Genomic DNA, 23,191 nt, shown 5'->3' on the forward strand with positions numbered 1-23,191 from the left:
TTTCGCATGCAAGTCAGGTTTTGGCGTGGGCTGCGGAGCCTCATTTTTGTCCAACCATTGAGGCCACCTTTTCAAATTAACATACAGCACCCATTCTTCATCTCCGGTAACAATTTGCTCTAAAAACGGCAAACGGTTTTGACGAGAGAGGAGCGAACTGCAAATTGTGACTCTTTGATTACGGTTGTTGTCGGTCAACTCATGAGGAACCCATTTTCCAAACTTTTGGACTTTGCCAAGTGCACGCAATTGATTGGAAATTGTTTTTTGTGAACAATTTAAAGTTGTCGCAAGCTCTTGTTGGGTAATTTGAGGATTTTGCACCAAAAGAGCTTGAAGAGCTTCTTGATCAAAATTGGACACATGGCCTCGACCACTCTTGTCATCTAACGAAAAATTTCCCTCGCGAAATTTCTCAAACCAACGCTGGCATTTTCTGGCGCTAACTGCATCTTGACCAAGAGCACTACAGATGTTTTTTGCAGCCTCACTTGCTTTTCTTCCTAATTGGAACTCATAAAGCATGCAGTGCCGAATATGCTCTTCATCCGCCATCTTCTTAGCCCTAGTTTTGCAACAAAAACCAAACCAAACACAAACTTTTTCAAGCAAAACTTGTTAATTGCACTTCACACGTTCTGTAGATACCACGTGTTTGAAGGTTATTTCAATACAAGTCAACGCCAAGCAAGATTTTAAACGAATGTTAAAAAACGACATTAATTAGTACTAGACCCGATACTTACTGCTTTGGAGAGTACATTTTCAGTACAGTAGTAACAGTGGAAGTAAGTTGTAGACAGTGCCCACGCCAGACAGACCTAGAGGACATGGAGAAACAGGGACTGGCCTACACTTTCTAGAAGTGTGGCAGCAAAGGTAAGGGGAGAGGTTGGCTGGAAGTTTGAGGACATCTTTTCTTAGAATGCAAAAACTTTAGGGCCTTTGTGAATTATTTACCAATCCTCTCAAATATGGGGACACTGGAGTGCCTCTTGGTTTGAAAGAAGCTACTGATTTTAGATTTATTTTTATTTTTATTAATAAGGAGTCTGTGACATTTTACAAGGAAACAGTTTCAAACTTTTTATGCACTTAGTGTCCAGTATACCTTACCAAAATAGCAGTTTTGGCCCCAGTCAGTTAAATATTTCATTGCCATTCCACCATAAAAATTAAATGATTCCTTAGAAAAACATAAAAGGACTCTGACATGCCATCCATAAACTTCCTCTTCGCTGTTTTTACTCAGACCGCTTGATAGGCTTGCCAGAGGGTCGTGCTCGCAATCACAACCGGCCACAGCAAGTCCCTGTCCTGGCTGGAGTGGTCATCGAAGATGTGGCAGTTGGAGCTGAGCACACACTTGCTTTGACATCAACAGGAGATATATATGCCTGGGGGAGCAATTCAGAAGGACAGGTACATATTTATCTTGCTTGCTGCCCTCATATTCTAGAGAACTGAACATCCTTCAGTTGGGTAAGAGATAAGCTAAGAACCTCATAATATCTACCACAGTGCCTCAAGCACATCACTGTGCCACAGGATTGATTGCTTTGTGAGTCTCTCTCTCGCTCGTGGCCAAGTATTATACCATGATGGTATTTTTTGGTGTGTTTTTTTAAAATATGTTTTTATTGATTTGAGAGAGAGGGAGAGAGAAACACTGATGAGAGAGATCCATCAATTGGCTGCCTCCTGCGTGCTCCCTACTGGGGATGAAGTCTGAAACCCAGGCATGTGTCCTGACCTGGAATTGAACCGGTGACCTCTTGGTGCATGGGACAACACTCAACCAACTGAGTCACACCAGCCAGGGCTATACCATGGTTTTTAAAAAATCACAGCAAAAAGATAAAGGGGATTAACTGAGTATATGCATGTGTTTACACATATTGATAGGTGCCTGGCACATAGTAAGCAGCACTTTATAAATATTCAGTGCTGTCATCATCATTTCTGCTGCAGTAATATGTGAGATTAGGTACTAGGAACATCAGTTGATGGAAAGAATGAAACAACAATACTTCTATATTTAATAATATGAGTGTGCAAAGTAATCTGTGTTTGTGCAGGAGGTCTTGTCACCCCCATTATATGGAGGAATGAACTGAGCCTCTAAGAGGTTGAGGAAAGATTTGTGGTTGATGGGTTTAGCCTATTGTATACATGGAAGAGGGAGAGATACTTGAGATGCCTGCTACTGCAGAGCCACATCGCCTTCCTCTATAAGTCCTCAGGGTTTGCCTGCCACTGGAGTAGGTACTCAGGTGCCCTCAAGTTCAAGGTCCAGTATTATCCATTTTGGTCCTGTCGTCTGCTTACCAGTGTCTTAGCAGATCAGGAAGCTGCTTATCATTATGAATGCATATTGTTTTAATGGAGAAAAATTGATGTTGAGGACACTTTTGGCAGATCCCTGACAGGGCCGTGACATGATCCTGTTTAATGATGTTGTGGTGCTTAGCTTCTGAAACGCTGAGTGTTGTGTTGTTGTTTTTTTAATATGTCATAATTGACTTGAGAGAGACTCTAAAAACAGAAATCTGGAAGAGAGGGAAACACTGATGAGAAAAAACCATCAGTTGGCTGCCTTCTGCATGCCCCCTACTGGGATTGGACCCAAAACCCAGGTATGTGTCCTGACCTGTAATTGAACCGGAAAACAGAAATCTGGAGGAGACTCTGAGAAAAGTCAGACCCTAAGAACAGAGATCTGGAGGAGAGAATTTGCTTCAGTAATTATGTTAAAAATCAAGAAATAAATGTATTTTAAGTAAAAGCTCTATAGATCACCGTTATCTTTTAAACTTACTAAGAATTCATTTCCTCTCCAGAAGTGGAATCCACGGATGTGTTCAGTTATTAAGACTCTCTGCTAGATTGGGAATGGCTTTGTTGTATCTTAGTTTTTAGGAGACAGTCTGAGCTCTGAGGACCATTCTGATAGAGAAAATCAGAATTAATTTATTTATTTTAATGCTGTGGCTTGGTACAGATATTAACCTATTTAGACCTGCTACTTCTAAGACAGATTTCATCATCTTGGCTTCCTCTCTTCCTCTTTCTAATTGAATCTCTGTGTATTTGTAATTTACCCCAGCTTGGCCTTGGCCACACCAACCACGTTCGAGAACCGACCCTGGTTACAGTTTTGCAAGGGAAAAATGTTCGGCAGATCTCAGCTGGCCGCTGCCACAGTGCGGCATGGACAGCGCCGCCTGTCCCGCCAAGAGCACCAGGTGAGGGATGAAATACAATACCATGCGCCTGCAGCTTCTTTTTCAGCAGTTCCCAGCTGTACCCTCTGCTTGCCAGTTTCAAACTGCATCCAGACATTGTTCTGAAACCGTCAAACCTTCCCCCACAAACCAAAGCACTTTTTGTGCTACCAGCACTGTAAGTGCTTTCACAGCAAGAAGTTCTTCTACAACTTCTTTATGAAGCAGTCCCTCTCTGCACCCCCAAAAGACGAAAGCATGTCACTTAAAAATAGTTTAGAGCAGCAACTAATGTGTTTTTATATGTTAAAAATGATGAATTGTAGCTAAGGCCTATTGTTGCCATTTTACTCAGGACTGATGGGCTATTTTTGCCTTTTTGTTGTTTCGTTTCTAATTTATTTTGAAATTCTTATAGATCTACAAAAATATATTTAAAAAATAAAATGCATATTTGTGTACAGTACTTAATGTCCAACTGTGTACTCTCCTAATTAGATCCATCTTCCATTCCCCACAAGTGTAACTTTTTCCTTAAGTGTGACATTTATCACTCTTACACATTTCTTTAAATCTGTAGTATTTCTTTCCCAGGTCCTCAGGCCCTCTCTTTTTACCATCCTCTATTGTCTAAGGCAATAGAATTTCTCTAAAGTGACCTTGTGCCCGAGAACTCAGCATTCTCTTCCTTTTTTGCTAACATCTCTACTTAGCCACAGGTCCGCAGGAAAGACTCCCCATGGATATTTTTTTTAGATATACCAAGGGAACAAGGCAGAACTACCAATTAAGTTCCACATAAGCAGGAGGCAGTTTCTGATGAACAGGATCCAGAATGAGCAGTATTGCCCACGCACTGGCAGGTTTAGGTACTTGAGGCTTCTGCATCTTCCAGAGGGATTTCCCTCCCACTTCAGCACAGAGGCTACACGTGTGGTGGTTTAAGGTTCAGACACTGGAACCACACTGCCTGGGTTGAATCCTGACTCTTCCATTTATGAACTGAGGGACCTTGAGACTTGATTTTCTTGTTTATAAAATGAAGGTAATAATAACACCTATTATAAAGAGCTGTAGGAATAAATGAACCAATTCCTGGCTCTTAGCATAGTGCCAGACACATAAAAATACTCAATAAACGATAGCTTTTATTGATAGTAGTAAAATACCTCTAGGAATTGAGCTCTACAAATCTTTATTTACAGGAAACTCAAATAAGTTGAGTGTCTTATTTTGCTTCTCTGTGCATTTTTATTAAAAGATAACCATAGATATAGTTCTGGTAGTCTTTGCTTCTACAAAGCTCTTATTCTTGCAGTAAAAAGGTTCTGTGAGTCATGCACATTATCTTTCATTCTGTCGTGGTCACTTTCTGTCAGATCCCTAGTAAGTGTGGGAGGTGATTCTGCTAAATTGCCCATTTTCATTTTCCATAACTTCTTGCTTGATTATGGCCCTTACCTTATGTTATTATGAATATGACATTTATTGAGTATGAAAGAAAAAATTTGGGTTTTGTTTTTAATTTATTATGAAATTTTTATAGATCTACAAAAATATATAAAGAAAAATAAAGTGCATATTTGTGAAGGAACTGTTTCAGTCCCATAGTTCAATGGGAAACTAAATTAAAGGAGAAATAAAACAAATGTCCATAATGATAAATAAAAAGTTTTATAAACCAGTACAAGTTCATCATAAATCAAGAGAAATTGATAAATATGTGATATAGCAAATATAGCAAAATATTAATTATAGAATTTAAGTGGTAGGAATGTTTATTGTACACTTTCTGTATGTTTGAAATTTTTAAAAATACTAAAAATGCAGGCAATGCATTTTCCTTTATCAGTGTTCGTTTGCTTTCTGAGCAGGTGTGTCAGTGCCTCTGCAGCTGGGCCTGCCTGATGCAGTGCCCCCCCAGTACGGGGCACTGAGGGAGGTGAGCATTCACACCGCGAGGGCCAGGCTGCGGCTGCTTTACCACTTCTCGGACCTCATGTACTCATCTTGGAGGTTACTGAACCTCAGCCCCAACAACCAGGTAACATGCTGGCTTAGGAACCAGCACCCATGATATGCTCACTATGCCCAGGCCTTTCTTTCAGCCTTTGAAAAATTATTTCACAGCTAATACTTTTTATTACTCTTAGAACCTGAGACATGTAGAAAAAGCAGCAATTCTGTTTCCATCTTATTATTGGCTTAGTGACAGACCAGATATTAGTAATCGTATTAGACACAAAGTGTTTTTCGGTTTGTTTTGGTTTATCTAAACCTCAAGGAAGAATGAATGGTTAAGCATATGTTTTCTATAAAGTTTATTATATGATTTTAAAATTTAAGCACATAAAACTGTTAATACCAATTATGGCTGTTAAATAAATGCGTCCAAACATTTAGGAGACTTTTTGCTCTTACAGATGTGAATTCTGGGCTCTTACAGATGGAATGGGAGATGGGGGAAGTAAAGTAAATTAGGATGATTTGACTATATTTATTGAATAGTCTAGAAATATAGAAGGAAACCAAGCTGGCTATGTTTGTTTGTTTAATGTATAGGCATACTAAAATGTATATCATTTTATAAAACTGTTCATCAAAAACCTTTTGGGGAGCCAGTCATAGGGCAGATGAGAGATTTGACAAATCATTGTTAGAAGTAAATAACCAGCCAGGAAATGGAATGTTGTGTGCACTAAACAAAGTGTCAACAAACTATAATTAGTGTGGAAATATTTAATGATATAAAGTTAGGTGAGAAAAGCAGTGGAAAATTATATAAACAGCATGAACTCAACAATGTGAAAAATGTACGCAATACATAACATGGGAGAAATAGATCCAAGTGTTAATGGGACCATCTCCATATGGTAGGATCACAGGTGATTTTATTTGTTTCTACATGTATGTGTCCTTTTCAAGTTTTTAAAAATAATAATCATATTTTATCATAAAAAATTTTAAGTGATTAATAGTTACTCATTAAAAAAACTGTATTCTAAAAATGACAAGTATTATTTCTTTTAAGCCTTAGAGTATACCATTTCTGATAAGCTTACTTTCTGTTACAGAACAGTACATCTCATTATAATGCTGGAACATGGGGCATTGTGCAGGGACAGCTTCGGACTTTGTTAGCCCCAAGAGTCTACACCCTCCCCATGGTGCGCTCCATAGGAAAAACCATGGTTCAAGGCAAAAACTATGGACCTCAAATTACAGTAAAGAGGATATCAACCAGGTTAGCCTATGTGTGTATGTTTCACTAACTACAATAGTTAGCATTTTTTTACATGAACATCACTAACTAATCTCTGTGAGCCTTAGCTTCCTCATTGTAAAATAAGATAATAACAGTGCTTACATAAGTACCCGATGTGGCTATCGTGGTCCTAGCACAGTGTTTGTTGTTAAACTGGCCTGTTCATTCACGAATGGGAAGATATCTTCAAGTGACATTTGTGGTGATTTGCGAAGTTGGTGAGAGTTGTATTTTATTCTGTTTTTCCTTTCTTTTAAAGAGGACGAAAGTGTAAGCCCATCTTTGTCCAAATAGCAAGACAAGTAGTTAAGCTGAATGCATCAGACCTTCGTCTGCCCTCCAGAGCGTGGAAGGTTAAGCTTGTTGGAGAAGGGGCTGATGATGCTGGAGGAGTGTTTGATGACACAATCACAGAGATGTGCCAGGTATATTCATTCAGTGTCCCCTGCTGAGTGGTCTACTCAGGTGTTGGCCATTCTGTTGTTTCCAGTGTTTACTCTGTCAGCCATCCTATAAAATAACAGGGTAATTGCAAATTGACCCTAATGGTAGAACAACCAGTCACTGTGATGTCACTGACCACCAGGGGCCAGACGCTCAATGCAGGAGCTGCCCCCTGGTGGTCAGTGCGCTCTCATGGGGGGAGCTCTGCTCAGCCATACACCGGGCTGAGGGCTGTGAGCGCAGCAGCAGTGGCGGGAGCCTCTCCTGCCTCAGCAGCACTAAGGATGTCCAACTGCCATCATCGGAAATCCCCTGAGGGCTCCTGGGCTGCCAAAGCGATGTCTGCCTGCCAGCTTAGGCCTTATCCCCTAGAAAGCGGGCCAAAGCCGGCAGGTGGACATATCCCAAGGGGTCCCGGATGTAGGCCAGGCTGATGAGCCACCCCCACCCCCAGTGCACTAATTTTCATGCACCAGACCTCTAGTGTTCTTTTTGTGTTTTTTTTTTTAATATATTTTATTAATTTTTTACAGAAAGGAAGGGAGAGGGATAGAGAGTTAGAAACATCCATCAGCTGCCTCCTGCACACCCCCTACTGGGAATGTGCCCGCAACCAAGGTACATGCCCTTGACCGGAATCAAACCTGGGACCGTTCAGTCCACAAGCTGATGCTATATCTACTGAGCCAAACTGGCTAGGTCTCTTGTGTTTTTATATATGCAGTAATGATGCATTTGTGAACTTTATACAAAGTCATGCTGTTAATGATTGTATAGGTGAATTATAGTAAGGGTTTGTGAAATGCTTTTATGAAGATACCTTATTGAATAAATGTCAGTGCTTAGCCATCTCCCATTGATTCACTGTCTGTTGTGCTATAATATTGGCAGGGAAAACAACAGTGACACATATTTATATTTATATTTATATTTATATTTATATTTATATTTATATTTAAGACAAATCCAGGATAACTCATGTGCTCTGATGTATTCTGGTGTTTTTAGAACTGCCAGACTCCAGGTGAAGTAGAAAAGCAAGTGTGCAGTGTTTGGATGACTTTTTATTTAAGATCTACAGTGGCAGCTTTGCTTCCAGATCAGCTCTGACCTTTTCAGCTTTGTGTGGTATTAGGATTTTTCTGATAAATCAATCAGAAAGAGTTGGCTGGTTGTCACATAGCATTATAAAGTTCTCAAATATTCTCTTTTCAGTATGATACTTAATATAGTTCATTCTCTTGATGCATTTGATTTTCATTTCTCGAAAATTTTTCTTCTACAGGAACTTGAAACTGGTATTGTTGACCTTCTTATACCCTCTCCCAATGCTACTGCAGAAGTGGGTTACAATAGGGACAGGTAAGACAATCAGCAAGTATTTATGGAATGTCAAAAATAATAATAACAACAACTCACATTATAGAATGCTTACTGTGTGCCAGGCACTACTTTAAGTGCTTTACGTGTATTATCCCTCCGAATCCTCATTATAACCCAAGGAGTAGCAACTACTAATATTCTCTTTTCACAGATAAGAAAACTGAGGCACTTTTATCATGATTTGGTATTTAGTATGGGACCAACTCTGATAATCAGACTTAATCATGGAATCTGACTTCTTGCGTGTTTTTGAAGGCCAATATGACCTCTCTTCGAGGAATTTTTTGCATCAAAGTTTATTTAAAAGCTTTAAACTGGTGCAGTCACTGTGGAAAACAGTATGGATTTTCCTCAAAAAATTAAAAGGGGAACTCCCATTTGACTCAGTGATCCCACTTCTAGGAATATATCCCAAGAAACTAGAAACACCAATCAGAAAGGACATATGTACCTCTATGTTCAAGGCAGCACAATTCACAATAGCTAAGATTTGGAAACAGCCTAAGTGCCCATTAGCAAATGAGTGGATTAGAAAACTTGTACAGCTACACAATGGAATACTACGCTGCAGTAAAAAAGAAGGAACTTTTACCATTTGCATCAGTATGGATGGACCTGGAGAGCATCATGCTAATCGAAATAAGCCAGTCAGAGAAAGATAAATACCATATGATCTCACTCATTTGTGAGTGAACAACATAAACTGATAAACTAAAATAGAGCCAAATTGGAAAAAATAAACTAGAATATAATAGAAGTAATCCTGTTATTTGCAAATTTTTAATATTTCCTACAACTTTTGTGATATCATAATATATTAGTACAATTTGGGTAATATTATACTTAAAATCTTTTTATTCTTGAAATATTAATATTTACTGCATGTAATATATTTAAGGTCATTTTTCTTGAATAATTGGTGTTTATTGCCTGTAAAATCGGATTTAAAATCATTTTTTGTGAGAAAAATAAAGGCTTTAATATGCTATCAAGTCACAACAGTTAGTATTTGCAATTCTATATTATCCTTGTATTTGCCAAATTTTGAATTCTGGATCTTTTGTCATGCTCTTGTACATGATAAATGAAATTATTTTAAGAAATAGAGCTTCCCGGAGTAGATAGCTTAAGGGTTAATAGACCATTTACTTGCCCTTTTATGGTTCTTCAAAAAACAATTCAAAGTGTGGTCACTGTGCTATCCAGAATAGTAGCTGCAGGCTACATGTATTATAACTGTTGAGCACTTGAAATGTGGTTAGAGTGGCTGAAAAACTGAATTTTAAATTTTAATTAATTTAAATGGCCACATGTTTGGCAGCGCAGGTCTCGACTAATGCTATAGCTGTTGGATAACTTATTCTAATAAAATTGAAGACAACTCCATTTGAAATATTTTCTTTAACTCTGCAGGTTCCTTTTTAACCCTTCTGCCTGTCTTGATGAACATCTGATGCAATTTAAGTTCTTGGGAATTTTAATGGGGGTTGCCATTCGCACAAAGAAGCCTCTGGACCTGCACTTGGCCCCTCTGGTGTGGAAGCAGCTGTGCTGTGTCCCCCTCGCCCTGGAGGATCTAGAGGAGGTGGACCTGCTGTATGTGCAGACCCTCCACAGCATCCTCCACCTTGAAGACAGTGGCATCACCGAGGAGAGTTTCCATGAGGTAACGGGGCCAGTCCAATATTCTGCTGGTGTGAAATAGAATATATATATATATGTATATACTAGAGGCCTGGTGCATGAATCTGTGTGTGGGTGGGGTCTGGCCAGCCTGGCCTCAATCGGGCGGATTGGGAGTGGTCCTGTTGGGAGGAGGAGATGGCAGGAGGTTGGCTGGCCAGCCATCCTGATTGGGCTGGGCCAGCTGGGGGAAGGCCATGGATGATTGGCCAGCAGGCCCCGCCCCCAATTAGGGTTAGGGGGCTGATTGGGGACAGGGCTGGCCATGGGAGGGGCTATGGGTGGTGGGCCAACTGGCCCCGCCCTTTGAATGGGGTGGTAGGGTGCCAATCGGGAGCCAGTGGCCTGGTAGAGGGGCAGTGGGTGGTTGGCCAGCCAGCCCCGCTCCCTATTGGGGTAGGGGGATGATCAGGGTTAAGGGAGAGGGGGGCCTGCAGGCCAATCAGGGTGGTGAAGGGCCGATTGGGGGCTTGGCCAGCCAGGGGGAGGGGCTTCAGGAGGTTGGCCACCCAGGCCTGCCCCCTCCTGGGGTGGGGGGATGTGATCAGGGGCAGGCCTATTGTGGTGGGACAGACTGATGGGGGTGGGGCTGGCCTGGGGGAAGGGAAGGAGGTGTTGGGCCTGTGGCTGGCTCTTGATCAGGTTGGGAAAGTTGATCAGGGACTAGTCAGGAGTGGGGAGGGGCTACGAAGTTGGCTGGCAGGTCCCACCCCCTGATTGGGCAGTTTGCTGGCCACAGTGGGCGTCATAGTGACGGGTTATTAAAGTTGTTATGGCCGTCATGGTCGCTGGCTTTATATATATATAGATATAGAGAGAGATATCTAACTCAGATATTATCTCATACTTGCTGTCTGGCTGGCCCATGCATGTCCCATTGCTTCCCTTAGCAGTTCAACCCCAGCAATTTATTTACTTGTTTGTTTGTTTGTTTGTTTGTTAATCCTCACCAGAGGATATTTTTTCCACTGATTTCTGAGAGAATGGAAAGGATGGAGGGAGGGAGAGAAAAAGAGAGAGAGAGAAGACAGACATTGATGTGAAAGAGACACCCTGATCTGTTGCCTCCTGCATGGGCCCCTACCGGGGAAGGGATCACTGGACCAAGAATAAAACGCACAATCCTTTGGTGTGCGGGCAGACACTCTAACCACTTTGCCATGCCAGCCAGGGTTCAACCCCAGCGATTTAAATAGTTTCTAACAGAGTTGGCACCCGCACCCAGCTTCTACTCCTTCCCCTTTCATCAATCCTGTGCATGTTAGAGTGGAGGACCCAGAGAACCAAGGTGGAGAGGGAGTTCATCCAACTTGGTAAACTTTAGGGAAGAACGATTCAGCCTCATTCTTTTTATTTATTTTTCTTTTTAAAAAATATCAATATATTTTATTGATTTCAGAGAGAGGAAGGGAGAGAGAGAAACATCAATGATGAGCAGAATCATTGATTGGCTGCTTCCTGTACGCCCCCTAACGGGGATCTCACCCACAATCTGGGAATCAAACCTGACCTCCTGGTTCATGGGTTGACACTCAACCACTGAGCCATACCAGCTGCGCCAGCCTCAATCTTAATTACAGCCAGATGAGACAGCATTCCCTGCTGATCAAGTAGCCTGACCAGCTATCTTGATTGCCTTGTTTTTATCCTTAAAAATATTGATGATGCCCAGCTGGTATGGCTCAGTGGTTGAGTATTGACCCATGAACCAGGATCATTGTTCGATTCCCAATCAGGGCACATGCTTGGGTTGCAGACTCAATCTCCAGTAGGGGTTGTGTAGGAGGCAGCTGATGGATGATTCTCTTTATTGATGTTTCTATCTCCCTCTCCCTTTCTCTCTCTGAAAATCGATAAAAACAACCCTAGCCAGTTTGGCACAATGGATAGAGTGTCAGCCTGCAGACATTAGGGTCCTGGATTCCGTTCTGGCCAAGGGCACGTAGCACAGTTGCAGGCTTCCCCCTGGCCCAGGCCCTGGTCAGAGCTCATGCAGGAGCAACCAATCAATGTGTTTCTCTCACATTGACATTTTTCTCTGTCTTCCCCTCTCTCCACTCTCTTTAAAAACCAATGGAGCTGAAACCAGTTTGGCTCAGTGGATAGAGCGTCGGTCTGCGGACTGAAGGGTCCCAGGTTCAGTTCCGGTCAAGAGCATGTACCTTGGTTGTGGGCACATCCCCAGTATGGGGTGTGCAGGAGGCAGCTGATCGATGTTGTGCTCTCATCGATGTTTTTAACTCTCTATTCCTCTCTTACTCTCTGTAAAAAATCAATAAAATATATTTTAAAAATAAAATTAAAAATAAAAATTAATGGAAAAATATCCCTGGGAGAGAATTTTAAAAAATTAATGAAAACATTTTAAATATATATTTTATTGATTTTTTTACAGAGAGGAAAGGAGAGAGATAGTTAGAAACATTGATGAGAGAGCAACATCAATCAGCTGCCTCCTGCACACCCCCTACTGGGGATGTGCCCACAACCAAGGTACATGCTCTTGACCGGAATCAAACCTGAGACCCTTCAGTCTGCAGATTGACGCTCTATCCACTGAGCCAAACTGGTTTCAGCAATAAAAACTTTTTTAAAAATACATTGATGATGTTGATGTTTTGCTACATTTGAGTAACATACTTTTTGTTGTCATTTCTATCGTGTAGTTAAGTCTTTTTTTCTTCTATTCTTAGATGATTCCTCTTGATTCTTTCGTTGGTCAAAGTGCTGATGGCAAAATGGTTCCCATTATCCCTGGTGGAAATAGTATCCCACTCACATTTTCCAATAGGAAGGAGTATGTGGAGAGGGCCATTGAATATCGACTTCATGAGATGGACCGACAGGTAAGATGAAACATTTTGGGAGATGCTTGTGAATATTTGCCTTTGTCTCCCAACAGCAACTGAATAAGTACTACCGAATTTTGGCATTTGAATTTGCTACGTTGATTCATTTGTATCTATATTTCAACCCCTATTCAGATACTTTTCAGGCCATATCTCTGGGTCTCCTATTTCCTTACTCAAGGCCTTTTTTGGATCAGCTCTGAATTGGTCACTGGTTGGATTGAGGCCAAGCTCTGACTCAGGCCTTCATACCCTGCATTCTACTCCTCCTCATCTCTTACTCTCATCTCTTACTGCTCTCCAACAAGGTGTCCCCACTCCAGCTTGTCATCAGGTCCATAGAAAGGAGCCCTGATCACGGATCTTGCAATCCCACATGAGTGCCTCTTCCCCTCTCCTGCTACAGTCCTTCAAGTCCCAGCTACATGTGTCTCCTCTACAGACCAGCTTTCCTGTAGGTCCATTACCTGTAGAGGTCTTTTTTGTTGCTTAGAAGTTCTTCAAGATATCCGTGTTGTCTAAGAATTAGGCTGCAGAGTTTGGGTCTTGTTTCTTCAATTAGCTTGTAAGATATTAAATGAAGAATGTATTCTTTCTTTCCATCTATATCACATGTGTCAAACACAAGGCCCTCGGGCCAAATCCGTCCCGCCAGGCCTTGCAATGTGGCCCGCACCGCGCTGTCATCACTGCACTCCGCTGCGTTTCCATCACAATGACAGTTTATGACTGTTCAGTAAACCATTCAGCCCGCGATTTAGGCTGGATTTTAGATTTTGGCCCCTTCTCTGATTGAGTTCGACACCCCTAATCTATATCCTTTGTATTCTTGTTTTATGTTGATATATAAGCATTTAATAAATGATGGGAGTATGATCATAGAAATTAATATTGTGACCAAAAATGATTTTTTTGGTTATCCAATTCTCATTAGCCACTTCAGTAATACTTTATTTATAAAACATATTGAGGTCTTATTGATAGCTGGACTCAGGCTCTGAGGCTGTATTGTAACTTAAAATACATATATTCTGTACCCTTAACTCCTGGTTCCTTCTTTGACTCTAATTTTGGGCCAATTCCTGTCAAAACACTAAATCCTTAGTTTAATGAGGGTGGGTTTGGTCAGCAATACTATTATCAGAAGGATTTGTCTCTAGCTATTGACTACTTTTAGTCCTCGAAGAGTGAATAACTGGCTAAAAATGTGTTGATCACATCCTGTATGCCAGGCCTGGTTTGGGCACCTTCATGTGCAGTTTTTCCCAAAGTTACACTGAGATCAAGATTACTACTCCCATTTCACAGACGAAAACACTGAGTCCAGAGACATGCAGTGATGTGCCCAAGGCATAGCCAGATCGCAAACCAGGTTTAACTTCAGGGTCCAGGCTCTTCTGCTGGCCCTTCCTCTGAGGGTCGCATTGACCCTCCACTCCCTGTCATGATGCTCTGCTCTGCCCTGGCTTTGTTCCTTTCTCCATAAGGAGCTCTTCTTCCTCTTTTGCTTCCTCTTGTCGCTTAGAATCCAATGTTCTTCCCATAGCTGTCCCCAGTTATCCCCTGCCCAAGGAGCCAGTCCATTCTGCAGCCTCAGTTTTTCAGACAGCTTTCGACTTATATTCTACCAGGCGTGACATCTTGTTTCGGGCAGACTTTGTCTGAATTATTTTATTTATTTTTAATTTATTTTATTGTTGAAAGTATTACATATGTCCCCTTTTTTTCACCATTGACCCCCCTGACTCCGCTCCTGCTGCAGGCCTTCACCACACTATTGTCTGTGTCCATGAGTTACACGTATATGCATATAAAGTCTCTGGTTAATCTTTCAGCTGAGGTATTTTAATATCAGTAGAGACTGCCCATCCTGTTTCTTAGTCGCAGGCATGACAACTCTATCCCAATCATGCCTTCAGGGTCTTCCTCAAGGGACGGCCCAGTGGAGGTTCTTGGGTTTTGTTTGTGTGTTGTTGTTTTTTAATGGTGGATAGTTTTGAGTTGGCCAAGAATGAAGGTGTATTTATGAAACAAACTTTGAAGAGTGGTGAGTCTGTGTATGTAGGATGCTGCACTACTTCCAACCTTGGGGGAGTTCTAAGCAGACTTGTGGGCAGCCCCAGCAGCTCCCCCGTTGGCATTCTCAGAGAACAGGCAGTAAAAACTCCCATCACACAGACTTTCTTGTAGCTACTCAATTAAAATTCTCATCATAATTATGTGAGCAGCAGTATGTGCCTCACTTTTCAGGTGAGAAAATTACAGTAAAAGAAGTGATGGAGCTGGAATTTGGAACTCGAGTTTCCTAATTAAATTATCTGGCCTTTCTACTGCCCTCTTACAAAGAATTTCCAGTTTTACTTTCTTCTTTGTACTTTTCCACCTTATTTTTTAACAATGAACACAAATAATTTTTACCAAGAAATTACTGTTCCCAAAAGAAAAATATGTTACAAAAACAATGGAAGCTAGACACGCCCTCTAAGAGCTTCTCACCGTGCTGGGGATTCAGACCGTCCCACACAGCACACTTTCACAGCTTGTGGCCACATGTGGCCATGTGAGGGAGTGAGGTTGGCATTGGGGAGGGCCCAGCAGACTGGGATTGTGTGGGGGAGAGAGGTGGCCTCCTAAATTGAACTCGAACTAGGACCAGAAGGAGCACCTGATTCCCACAGGCGGGGAGAAGTTCCAGCGAAGAGTTAGAGGGAAGGAGGGCGGGCTGAGCACGTGGGCACTGGTGGCCGGAGTTCTGAGGGCCAAGCGGAAGGTCTGGGGAGGGGCTGGGCAGGTGGAAGGTGCCCACTCTGTGCTCTCATACTGAATGAACACCCTCTCTGGGGCAGGTGGCTGCCGTCCGGGAAGGGATGTCCTGGATTATCCCCGTGCCACTGCTGTCCCTCCTCACGGCGAAGCAGCTGGAGCAGATGGTGTGCGGGATGCCGGAGATCTCGGTGGAGGTGCTGAAGAAAGTGGTGCGGTACCGGGAGGTGGATGAGCAGCACCAGCTGGTGCAGTGGTTCTGGCACACGCTGGAGGAGTTCTCCAATGAGGAGCGGGTGCTGTTCATGAGGTTTGTGTCTGGAAGATCTCGACTACCAGCCAACACTGCTGACATTTCTCAGAGATTTCAAATCATGAAGGTTGATAGGGTAAGTAAGCTATTTTTTCCTCCTTGGTAATGTCTGTCCTTATTGCATGTTGAGAAAACCAGCTGTGACCCTCAAGTAGGCCTGCCAATTCAGGCTTCATGCTTGGAATTTCCTAATTAAAAAAAAAAAAAAATTCAAGCAGAAAAATTTGTTCAGAAAAATCACATAACCTCAGTCTAAAAAGCCCAAAGTGGACGTAGAAAGCACACTACAGCCAACAACCGTCCGTACCCAGTATCCTCCTGCGTGAAAGCGAGGCTTGGAGGATGGGTCATCGTGTTGCCCCTGTCTCATTTCCTACCCTCTTTTCTTTGTGACTTTCCACTGGAACACGGTCCTGTTTGTTTGCATGAAGATGCTAACCATTGGCTGGTGCACATGCTCTAGAAGGAACTTGAAGACGTGGGGAGCAGCGGTAACGTGCCCTGCGACTGCTTGTGTGGTGTGCCTCGTGGAGCAGGCCATGCAGCGTCTCTGCGGCCTAATGAAAGGCCCCGGCTGCAGAGCCCCAGCCCAGCTGCCGTTTTGACAGATGGCCTAGGAATAAAAGGGCTTAGAGTCTTGAATGCACACTGCTGCCAGAGTCATCTTTCTCAAGCACCCATCTGACCACGTCCCTCCTCCCTTCAGACCACTCAGGGGCCCCCGCATTGACTCCAGGACAAATGCCGACCCTCTTTGCAGCCTTAAACACCTCCAGTCTGACCTCTGCCCTACTTTGTGATAAAACCTCTTGACACTTATTATGTTCTGGCTATAATGGACCTTTCTCCCCAACAGACCGTGCTATTTTTAAACTTCTATGCCTTTGTACACTGTTCCCTAGCTTTAGCAAGTTCTCTCTTACACACTTTTCCATCTATGCTTAGCAGGCACTAATTTATCTTTTAAGCCTAACAACAATGTCATCTCCTCCAGGAAGCCCTCCTTGATGCTTTCCTGTATCCCCTGATCATTCCTGAGGGCAGACTTAGATCCCCTTCTTTCCGCCTCCTGAACATCTGGTATACCCCTCAAACGCAGCATAAGTTAGAAGTGGCTGTGTTCCCTCTATCCCTGCTCCCTCCCCCTGCCCCAGGCTGGGCAGACCTCCAAACAGGGTCCATGGTGTTTTTTCTGGAAACAGTAAGGAAAGTTTGGCCTCTTCACACAAGGGCCCTTCCTGCCAGTTTCAGCAGTTTCAGTATCTGCCTTTCTGGTGTTTTTCCAGTAACCACTCCTGGAAATTGCTGTAGCCAAAGCCGTCCCTCCCCCACTGCTCCTGAGGCTGCCCGCCCGGGCTCTGCTCCTGGCTCGGCTTGTTGGAGAGGCTGCGCACAGGAAGGCTCTGAAAGAGCCTTTCCATAAACTTTCTACATGACTTGCCAGAAACTATAAGTTGTAAATCTGTTTTGTTGCTTCAGAGAGAGGTGGGGAGGAGGAACTGGTTTATTTCCATTCAGCTCTGAAAAAAGCCCTTGCCTTATATCTGTCCAGGGCTACCCCTGCCATCCCTGGAGTTAATCCACCACTAATCCCCTGCCTGGTGGGGGAGGGAGGCGAGGGCGGCGTGTCAGCCTCAGAACACTGACCACTACTGGTCTCTCCTTTGTGACTGACTCTTAAACCATTTCTCCAGTTTCCAAGTCCGAGCCACCTGCTAGCATTCCCCTTCAGTGTCTTTGCTACTTTGGGTTTTTCTGCATTCAAGCTTTCTGTGTCCTCACTGGCTCGGGCACAGCCAGGCTTCTGGGCCCTCCATCTCCCACCTCTCACTCAACTAGTGTAGGGTGTAGGTCTCAGAAGGAGAAGGAGCTGGTTTTAAGAGAGAGGGGGCAGGTTCTTTTTTTAAAAACTAAACAATAACAACATAAAATCAGTGTAATATTGTTAAAATTATTACAGTTTGAAAATGGTTGTTTTCTGGGAGAGACGGGGAAGTGTATAATCCTCTCTCTCTAGTGGCAGCCATTCTCACCTACACCTTTGTGTAATTCCTCCCAGTCCTTGTCTCAAGCATACACATTTTTCATGTAAAATTTTATATTCTGCCTTTTCGCTTAACTGTCTACCCCCAGCGCTTTTCTGTTTTGCTACAAGTCATCATAATTACCATTTTAAATGGCTGCATCCCTGTCAGTGAAATGGATGCGCTGGGATTAGTTAACGTGTCCTTTCTCACGTGAGCTGTGTGCTGTGGCCATGGGGAGGCAGAAGCATGGTGGGTTCTGGCAGTTGTTCCTTCCATGTCACCGGCTCTGTTGCGGTCCTGAAGCAGCTTCACATCTGTACCCGCTTGGTGAAAGGGAAGGAACTCTGCTGCACCTTGTTCTGTGGCAGGCACTGCATGAAGCATGTTCTCTCACGTAATCCTGCCAGTCAGGTCCGGTTCTCACTTTACACACGAAGGCCTTGAAAGAGTGAGAAGAGGAAGGGAAGCATCTTCGCCAAAAGACACCAGAGCCACACTCTTTCCACCGTGGCCAGGCTACTTTCCCCGAGGTGGCCACTCAGTCATGTCCGTGCAGCCCGTCCGGAAGGCAGGGAGAAGTGCTTTCCTGACTTTGGGGGGCGGTGATGGGCAGCCCCTCTCCCCACCACACCTTGATGCTGCACTCACGGCTCTGGGTCTGTCTCTCCACAGCCTTATGATAGTCTGCCTACCTCACAGACCTGCTTCTTCCAGCTGAGGCTGCCCCCCTACTCCAGCCAGCTGGTCATGGCCGAGCGCCTGCGCTACGCCATCAACAACTGCCGCTCCATCGACATGGACAACTACATGCTCTCGCGCAACGTGGACAACACCGAGGGCTCCGACACCGACTACTGATGCTGGGCGCCGCCGCCCCCCTCAGCAATGCTCACCTCCCGTTCGTGTTGATATACATAGATGTGTTAGGAACATAAACCAATGTTATAAACAGTGGCCACATTTAGTTACTCTAAATGTAACAAAGAAATTAGATGTTTTTATTTTTCTGTGATTGTACAAAAAAAGACAGTGCTCAGTCAGGTTTTCCCTCTGTATTTTGGTCACTTTTGATAAGTTTGCATGGAACCATTTTGGTGCATTTTTAGTTGGGAATGGTACATTTTTGTAAACCCACCCAGTGAACATGGAATTGTACATTGTGTATAATTGTTCATTAGAAAGGACAGTTTTACATGAATATTCATATATTTATTTTGTTTTAATTTGAATTGCCTGTGCAGGGTTCCTTATGCAGAGAAATAAAGCCAGTCAGGAAACAGACGTGGGCTGTTTTTGTTACCAGCATGGAGCTTCTGACAGAGAGAGAGAGCGGGCTTTCAGGCTGCTCTCTCCCTCTGACGGCTTTTGGCACCAGAGCCGTTCCTTCCCACAGAGTGGGCTCTGCGTGGAGATGGCCAGGCCGCCTGGGCACAGGCCCGGGGCTGGGAGCCCCTGCCGCCATTTGTTCGGTCATCTTGGGTCCCTCACTCTGCTCACTCCAGAGGCCCTGCTTTAGCCACTCGGCCCATTTTCTCAGCACCACCCATCCCCTTCTGCATGGCTGCTTACAGTGTCACACGCTAAAAAGAGGCTTTCTAGAAGCCCTGGATGCCTAGTGCGGCATGTGGCTCTACAGGCGAGGAGGAAGTTCGCCGAAGTAATAGGGTTCTGACCTGCCTGTGAAGAGCAAATGGATGGGATGGAAGAGCCGGGCAGTTCACAGTAACGTGCATGCCTGCGGGGAGGGTGGACAAGTGGGAGGCGTACAGGAAGGACTTAGCATGCACGGATGAGTGATCAGATGAATGAGTGAGTGAACGTGTAAACTGATACGAGAACTAACGAGTGGTTTTCATGGTCTCGAATGATGGGTGGTGGGGAGCGGGACAGGGGCTGGGGAAGAGGTTACTTCAGGCATCTTGGTGCTCGGTCCCAGAGCCGAGGACCCTGGGCAGCGTGCTTGTGCGCTGAGGCATGTCGGGGTGAGCGTGTGTGCTTGAGGAAGTCCATATTAGAGCCCAGAAGACTGGCTGCTGTGGGAGGGCAAGGAGGAGGACAAGGCCTATGGTGGCTTTCTCCCTCATCTACGCAAGTTCAAGCCAAAAGCTGCTTCGAGTGTACTTGACTGACGCCTGCTCAGGCGAGCCAGACAGAGCCTGGCAGGAAATAGGTGTGTATTTCAAAGAGAAGTTGGAGAAAGAAAATGGTTTTGTTGGCTAAGATAATGTGGTGCATGTATCTTTCCCCCTGAGACTGTCTAATAAATTGGAATAATGACAACTTAATTTTACAGAAAGGAGGCTTCACCTAGAACTGGGTCTTCGAGAGAGATCACAGCTTTGGGGAACCTGGGGTTTCTGGGCAAAGACAAGCTTTTACTACTGGACCTGAGAGCTCAGTCAGCAGCAGTGGTGCAGGGCTCTGAGCTAGAAGCACTCACTTAGGGTCAAGAGGCACCGCCCAGACCCCTGGACCAGGAAGTTTTCATTAGGGAAGGGAGGCCGCTGTGTGCTGCTCAGATCCTGGCCCACCAGAGACGGGCCTTCAGCTTCTGGGCTGCTTCCTGGTGACAAGGGGCTCTTGCTGGGCTGGGCTGGGCTGGGCTGGGCTGGCTGAGGGTATGCTGAGTCGAAGGGTACATTGCTGTCTCGAAGCCGATTTCAAATCACAGTAATGCTATGACCTTGTGAGGCTCTGGCCTCTGCCATCAACAGTTTCTCTACACCGAAGGGCAGAGGCACCCCCAGCAGGCTAATGCTTATTGGTTCCAGGTCCTGTTGTTACCGGACAGGGACTGGGCCAGGAGAGGGTCTGCCTCAGGCTGGCCTGCAGTGTGTACGTTCTTGATTTCGTGCAGGAAAGATTTCACAACACAAGTCCCGGTGATTCTAAATGTGTTTACTAAAGCTGGGGACAGGGACACCAGGCAGCACTCGGCACCAGAAGAGAGCGGGGCGGGCCTCCCGTTGGCTCCCTAGAAACACTAGGCAAGAAGGGAGCCACGGTGGGGCGCTGTCAGCTCACCGGGAAGTCGGAGAAAAGGCCTTGGAGACAGGTTCAGGGGGTGAGCCCTGGACACGCTGCCATTGCCCACTGCTCCCTGGCCGCATGCCTGCTGGGGACCCTAGAGTTTAGGAAGAAGTAAGAAGTTCATGTCCGAGAAGCAGCGTGAGCATACACGGGGGGGAGCCCACTCTAGCTGTTCGTTATGAGGGTTTTTATCTTTCTTCTGTGGGCGAGGATTTTAGGGGAGAATTTTGGCAGAATATTCACCAGCTTTCCAGGTGTGTCTTTAACATGCTGATGCACCAACATGAGCATATCGGGGAGTTTGGGATTGTCCTTTGGTCTGCTTTACCGTTTTACTTTTATCTTGGGCATATCTGGCTCTAATTGGGTTTATATTTGTTCCCTGACTTCATCTGTCCGTGGGTTTGCTTGGCACAAACGGCACTAATTGGGTCTCTGTTCTCTGTGTCCCAGACCAGGATGGTTTAAGCCGAGCATTCTCTGGTTGGGGAGGAGAGGTATGAACTATTTGCTCTCAAGTGTCCTTGGTCAGGGGAAATAAGGTCTTGCAATTTACTAGGTGGCTGGAAGTTGTTCAAATTGTTTGGCCTTGTTTAATTTTTTTGTCTGTGTCCCCAGCCCATTTGCCAGGAATTTTCCTAGCTTGCTACTGTCCTGCCTCACTGTCTGTCTGGTCTGATGGACAGCTTCTCAGAAGGTCTGATCCCACGAGGAAAATCTGCACCACCGCCTTCGTTTTATAATATGCCGTTTCTTTGCTGGGGAGCCTGTTGCTTTTCTGCATTCTCTCGGCTTTGGAAGCCCTGGAGAGGGAGGTGTAAGTCGCTGAACGGAAGAACTGAAATGCCAGACATGATATTTCTTTACTTGGGTCACTTTCAGCTCCGTGGAGGCTTGGGCACTTTCTCTGTTTGCTGGATCCTTCAGTTAACAAATACTTGTGGGTTTTTTATGACCCTTCACTAGTCTCGAGAACTTTGTCCTCCAGTCTTTAAAATGTAAGATTCCTCAGAGGCCCTTCAAGGTAGGCCTCCCCGCTTTGTGGCCTTTGCCCAACATGCCAGCCCTGAGGCACCCACATCTAGTTAACGGAGCTGTTAGCAAAAAGCAAGTCTTGGGCATGGAATCCTAGAGCTGGAGGAGCCCGAGCTAAGGGATCAGTTTCTCCCTTTACAGACCAGAAATCCAGGGTCCGGAGAGGGAAAACCCTGGATCCCAGATACACCAGGTTAGAGCTGGGAGACCAGCTTCCCGTCCGCACGCCCCTGTGGGAGCTGATGGGGGTCCAGTCAGTCCTCTCCGAACAGTCAGCCTCTGCAGACACTGGCCAGTGTGTCCCTGAAGGTCAGGCCTCTGCACCACCTCCCGGGGAGCAGTCTGGGGCCTGTGACCTAAGCGTGTGGCCCCAGGCTGCTGGCACTGCGGTTCCCGTGCAAACCAGCAGCGCTGTGTGGTGCCAGTCGGGGGCCTGTTCTGCACCCTCCCCCTAGCATTCCCTCTGTGGCCATTGTTGTCTCGGCCACGACAGAATGAAGAGAGTTAACGTTCAGGGGCTGGGGAAGTCTGTGGTCTGTTCTGGTAGAGGCTGTGAAGGCACAGCTGACTCCCAGTCGTTTCTAGGTGCCTCCTCTGGAGGTCAGCCCCATCTCCCCAGCTTGCTCTCCTCTGCACTATGCCAGGCACCTGGCTTTTCTAGTCCCCGTAGATGTGAGGGCTCCTTTCCCTACCCCTACCTTCCAGCACTACACATCTATATATATAAAAGCCCAAGTGACCGTTGGACCAGTAGCTATGACACACAATGACCACCAGGGGGCAGATGCTGTGACCAGTAGCTATAAACACATAGTGACCACCAGGGGGCAGATGCTCAATGCAGGTGCTGCTGAGCTGCAGTGACCTGGCAGCTGCAGTTCTGGGGTGACCAGAGAGGAGGGAGCCCAATTCTGAGTGTGTCACCTGAGAACCTCCCTCTCCCAATCCGGAACCTCTCAGGGAATGTTTTGGCCCGATCCCCACAGGCCAGGCTGAGGGACCCCACCTGCTGGAGGGACCACGCTCACCCCGTAGATGCCCTTCAAGCCCCAGCACCACTCCAGGTGCAGCTGGCCAGGGAAGGACCACGGGAGGTTGGCTCCAGGGTGTGTCCAGCACGTCTCGCCCAGTCCCACCCCGCCAGCCACCTTCTAATTTCAATGTGCACGAATTGT

General features: G+C 45.1%; 1 protein-coding gene across 18 annotated transcripts in view; it reads left to right on the forward strand.

Annotated features, from left to right (window-relative positions):
- Positions 1-19,231, forward strand: part of HERC1 (HECT and RLD domain containing E3 ubiquitin protein ligase family member 1) — a 162,305-nt gene extending 143,074 nt beyond the window's left edge. For 16 of the 18 annotated variants that reach the window (XM_045581729.1, XM_036439557.2, XM_045581761.1 and 13 more), the window contains 10 exons: positions 1,253-1,422; positions 3,107-3,245; positions 5,099-5,268; positions 6,299-6,468; positions 6,749-6,914; positions 8,219-8,295; positions 9,730-9,982; positions 12,693-12,845; positions 15,695-16,000; positions 18,624-19,231. In XM_045581729.1, the coding sequence (XP_045437685.1) occupies positions 1,253-1,422; positions 3,107-3,245; positions 5,099-5,268; positions 6,299-6,468; positions 6,749-6,914; positions 8,219-8,295; positions 9,730-9,982; positions 12,693-12,845; positions 15,695-16,000; positions 18,624-18,809 (1,790 nt within the window). In that variant the 3' untranslated portion in view covers positions 18,810-19,231. Of the gene's footprint in view, positions 1-1,252; positions 1,423-3,106; positions 3,246-5,098; positions 5,269-6,298; positions 6,469-6,748; positions 6,915-8,218; positions 8,296-9,729; positions 9,983-12,692; positions 12,846-12,972; positions 13,436-15,694; positions 16,001-16,355; positions 16,571-18,623 lie in introns of those variants that run through there. The other 2 variants (XM_036439602.2, XM_036439647.2) reach the window with 2 other exon arrangements.
- The last annotated feature ends 3,960 nt before the right edge of the window (positions 19,232-23,191 follow it).

This window comes from Pipistrellus kuhlii, unplaced genomic scaffold (genome assembly GCF_014108245.1).
Source record: "Pipistrellus kuhlii isolate mPipKuh1 unplaced genomic scaffold, mPipKuh1.p scaffold_m20_p_1, whole genome shotgun sequence".
NCBI lineage: Eukaryota > Metazoa > Chordata > Mammalia > Chiroptera > Vespertilionidae > Pipistrellus > Pipistrellus kuhlii.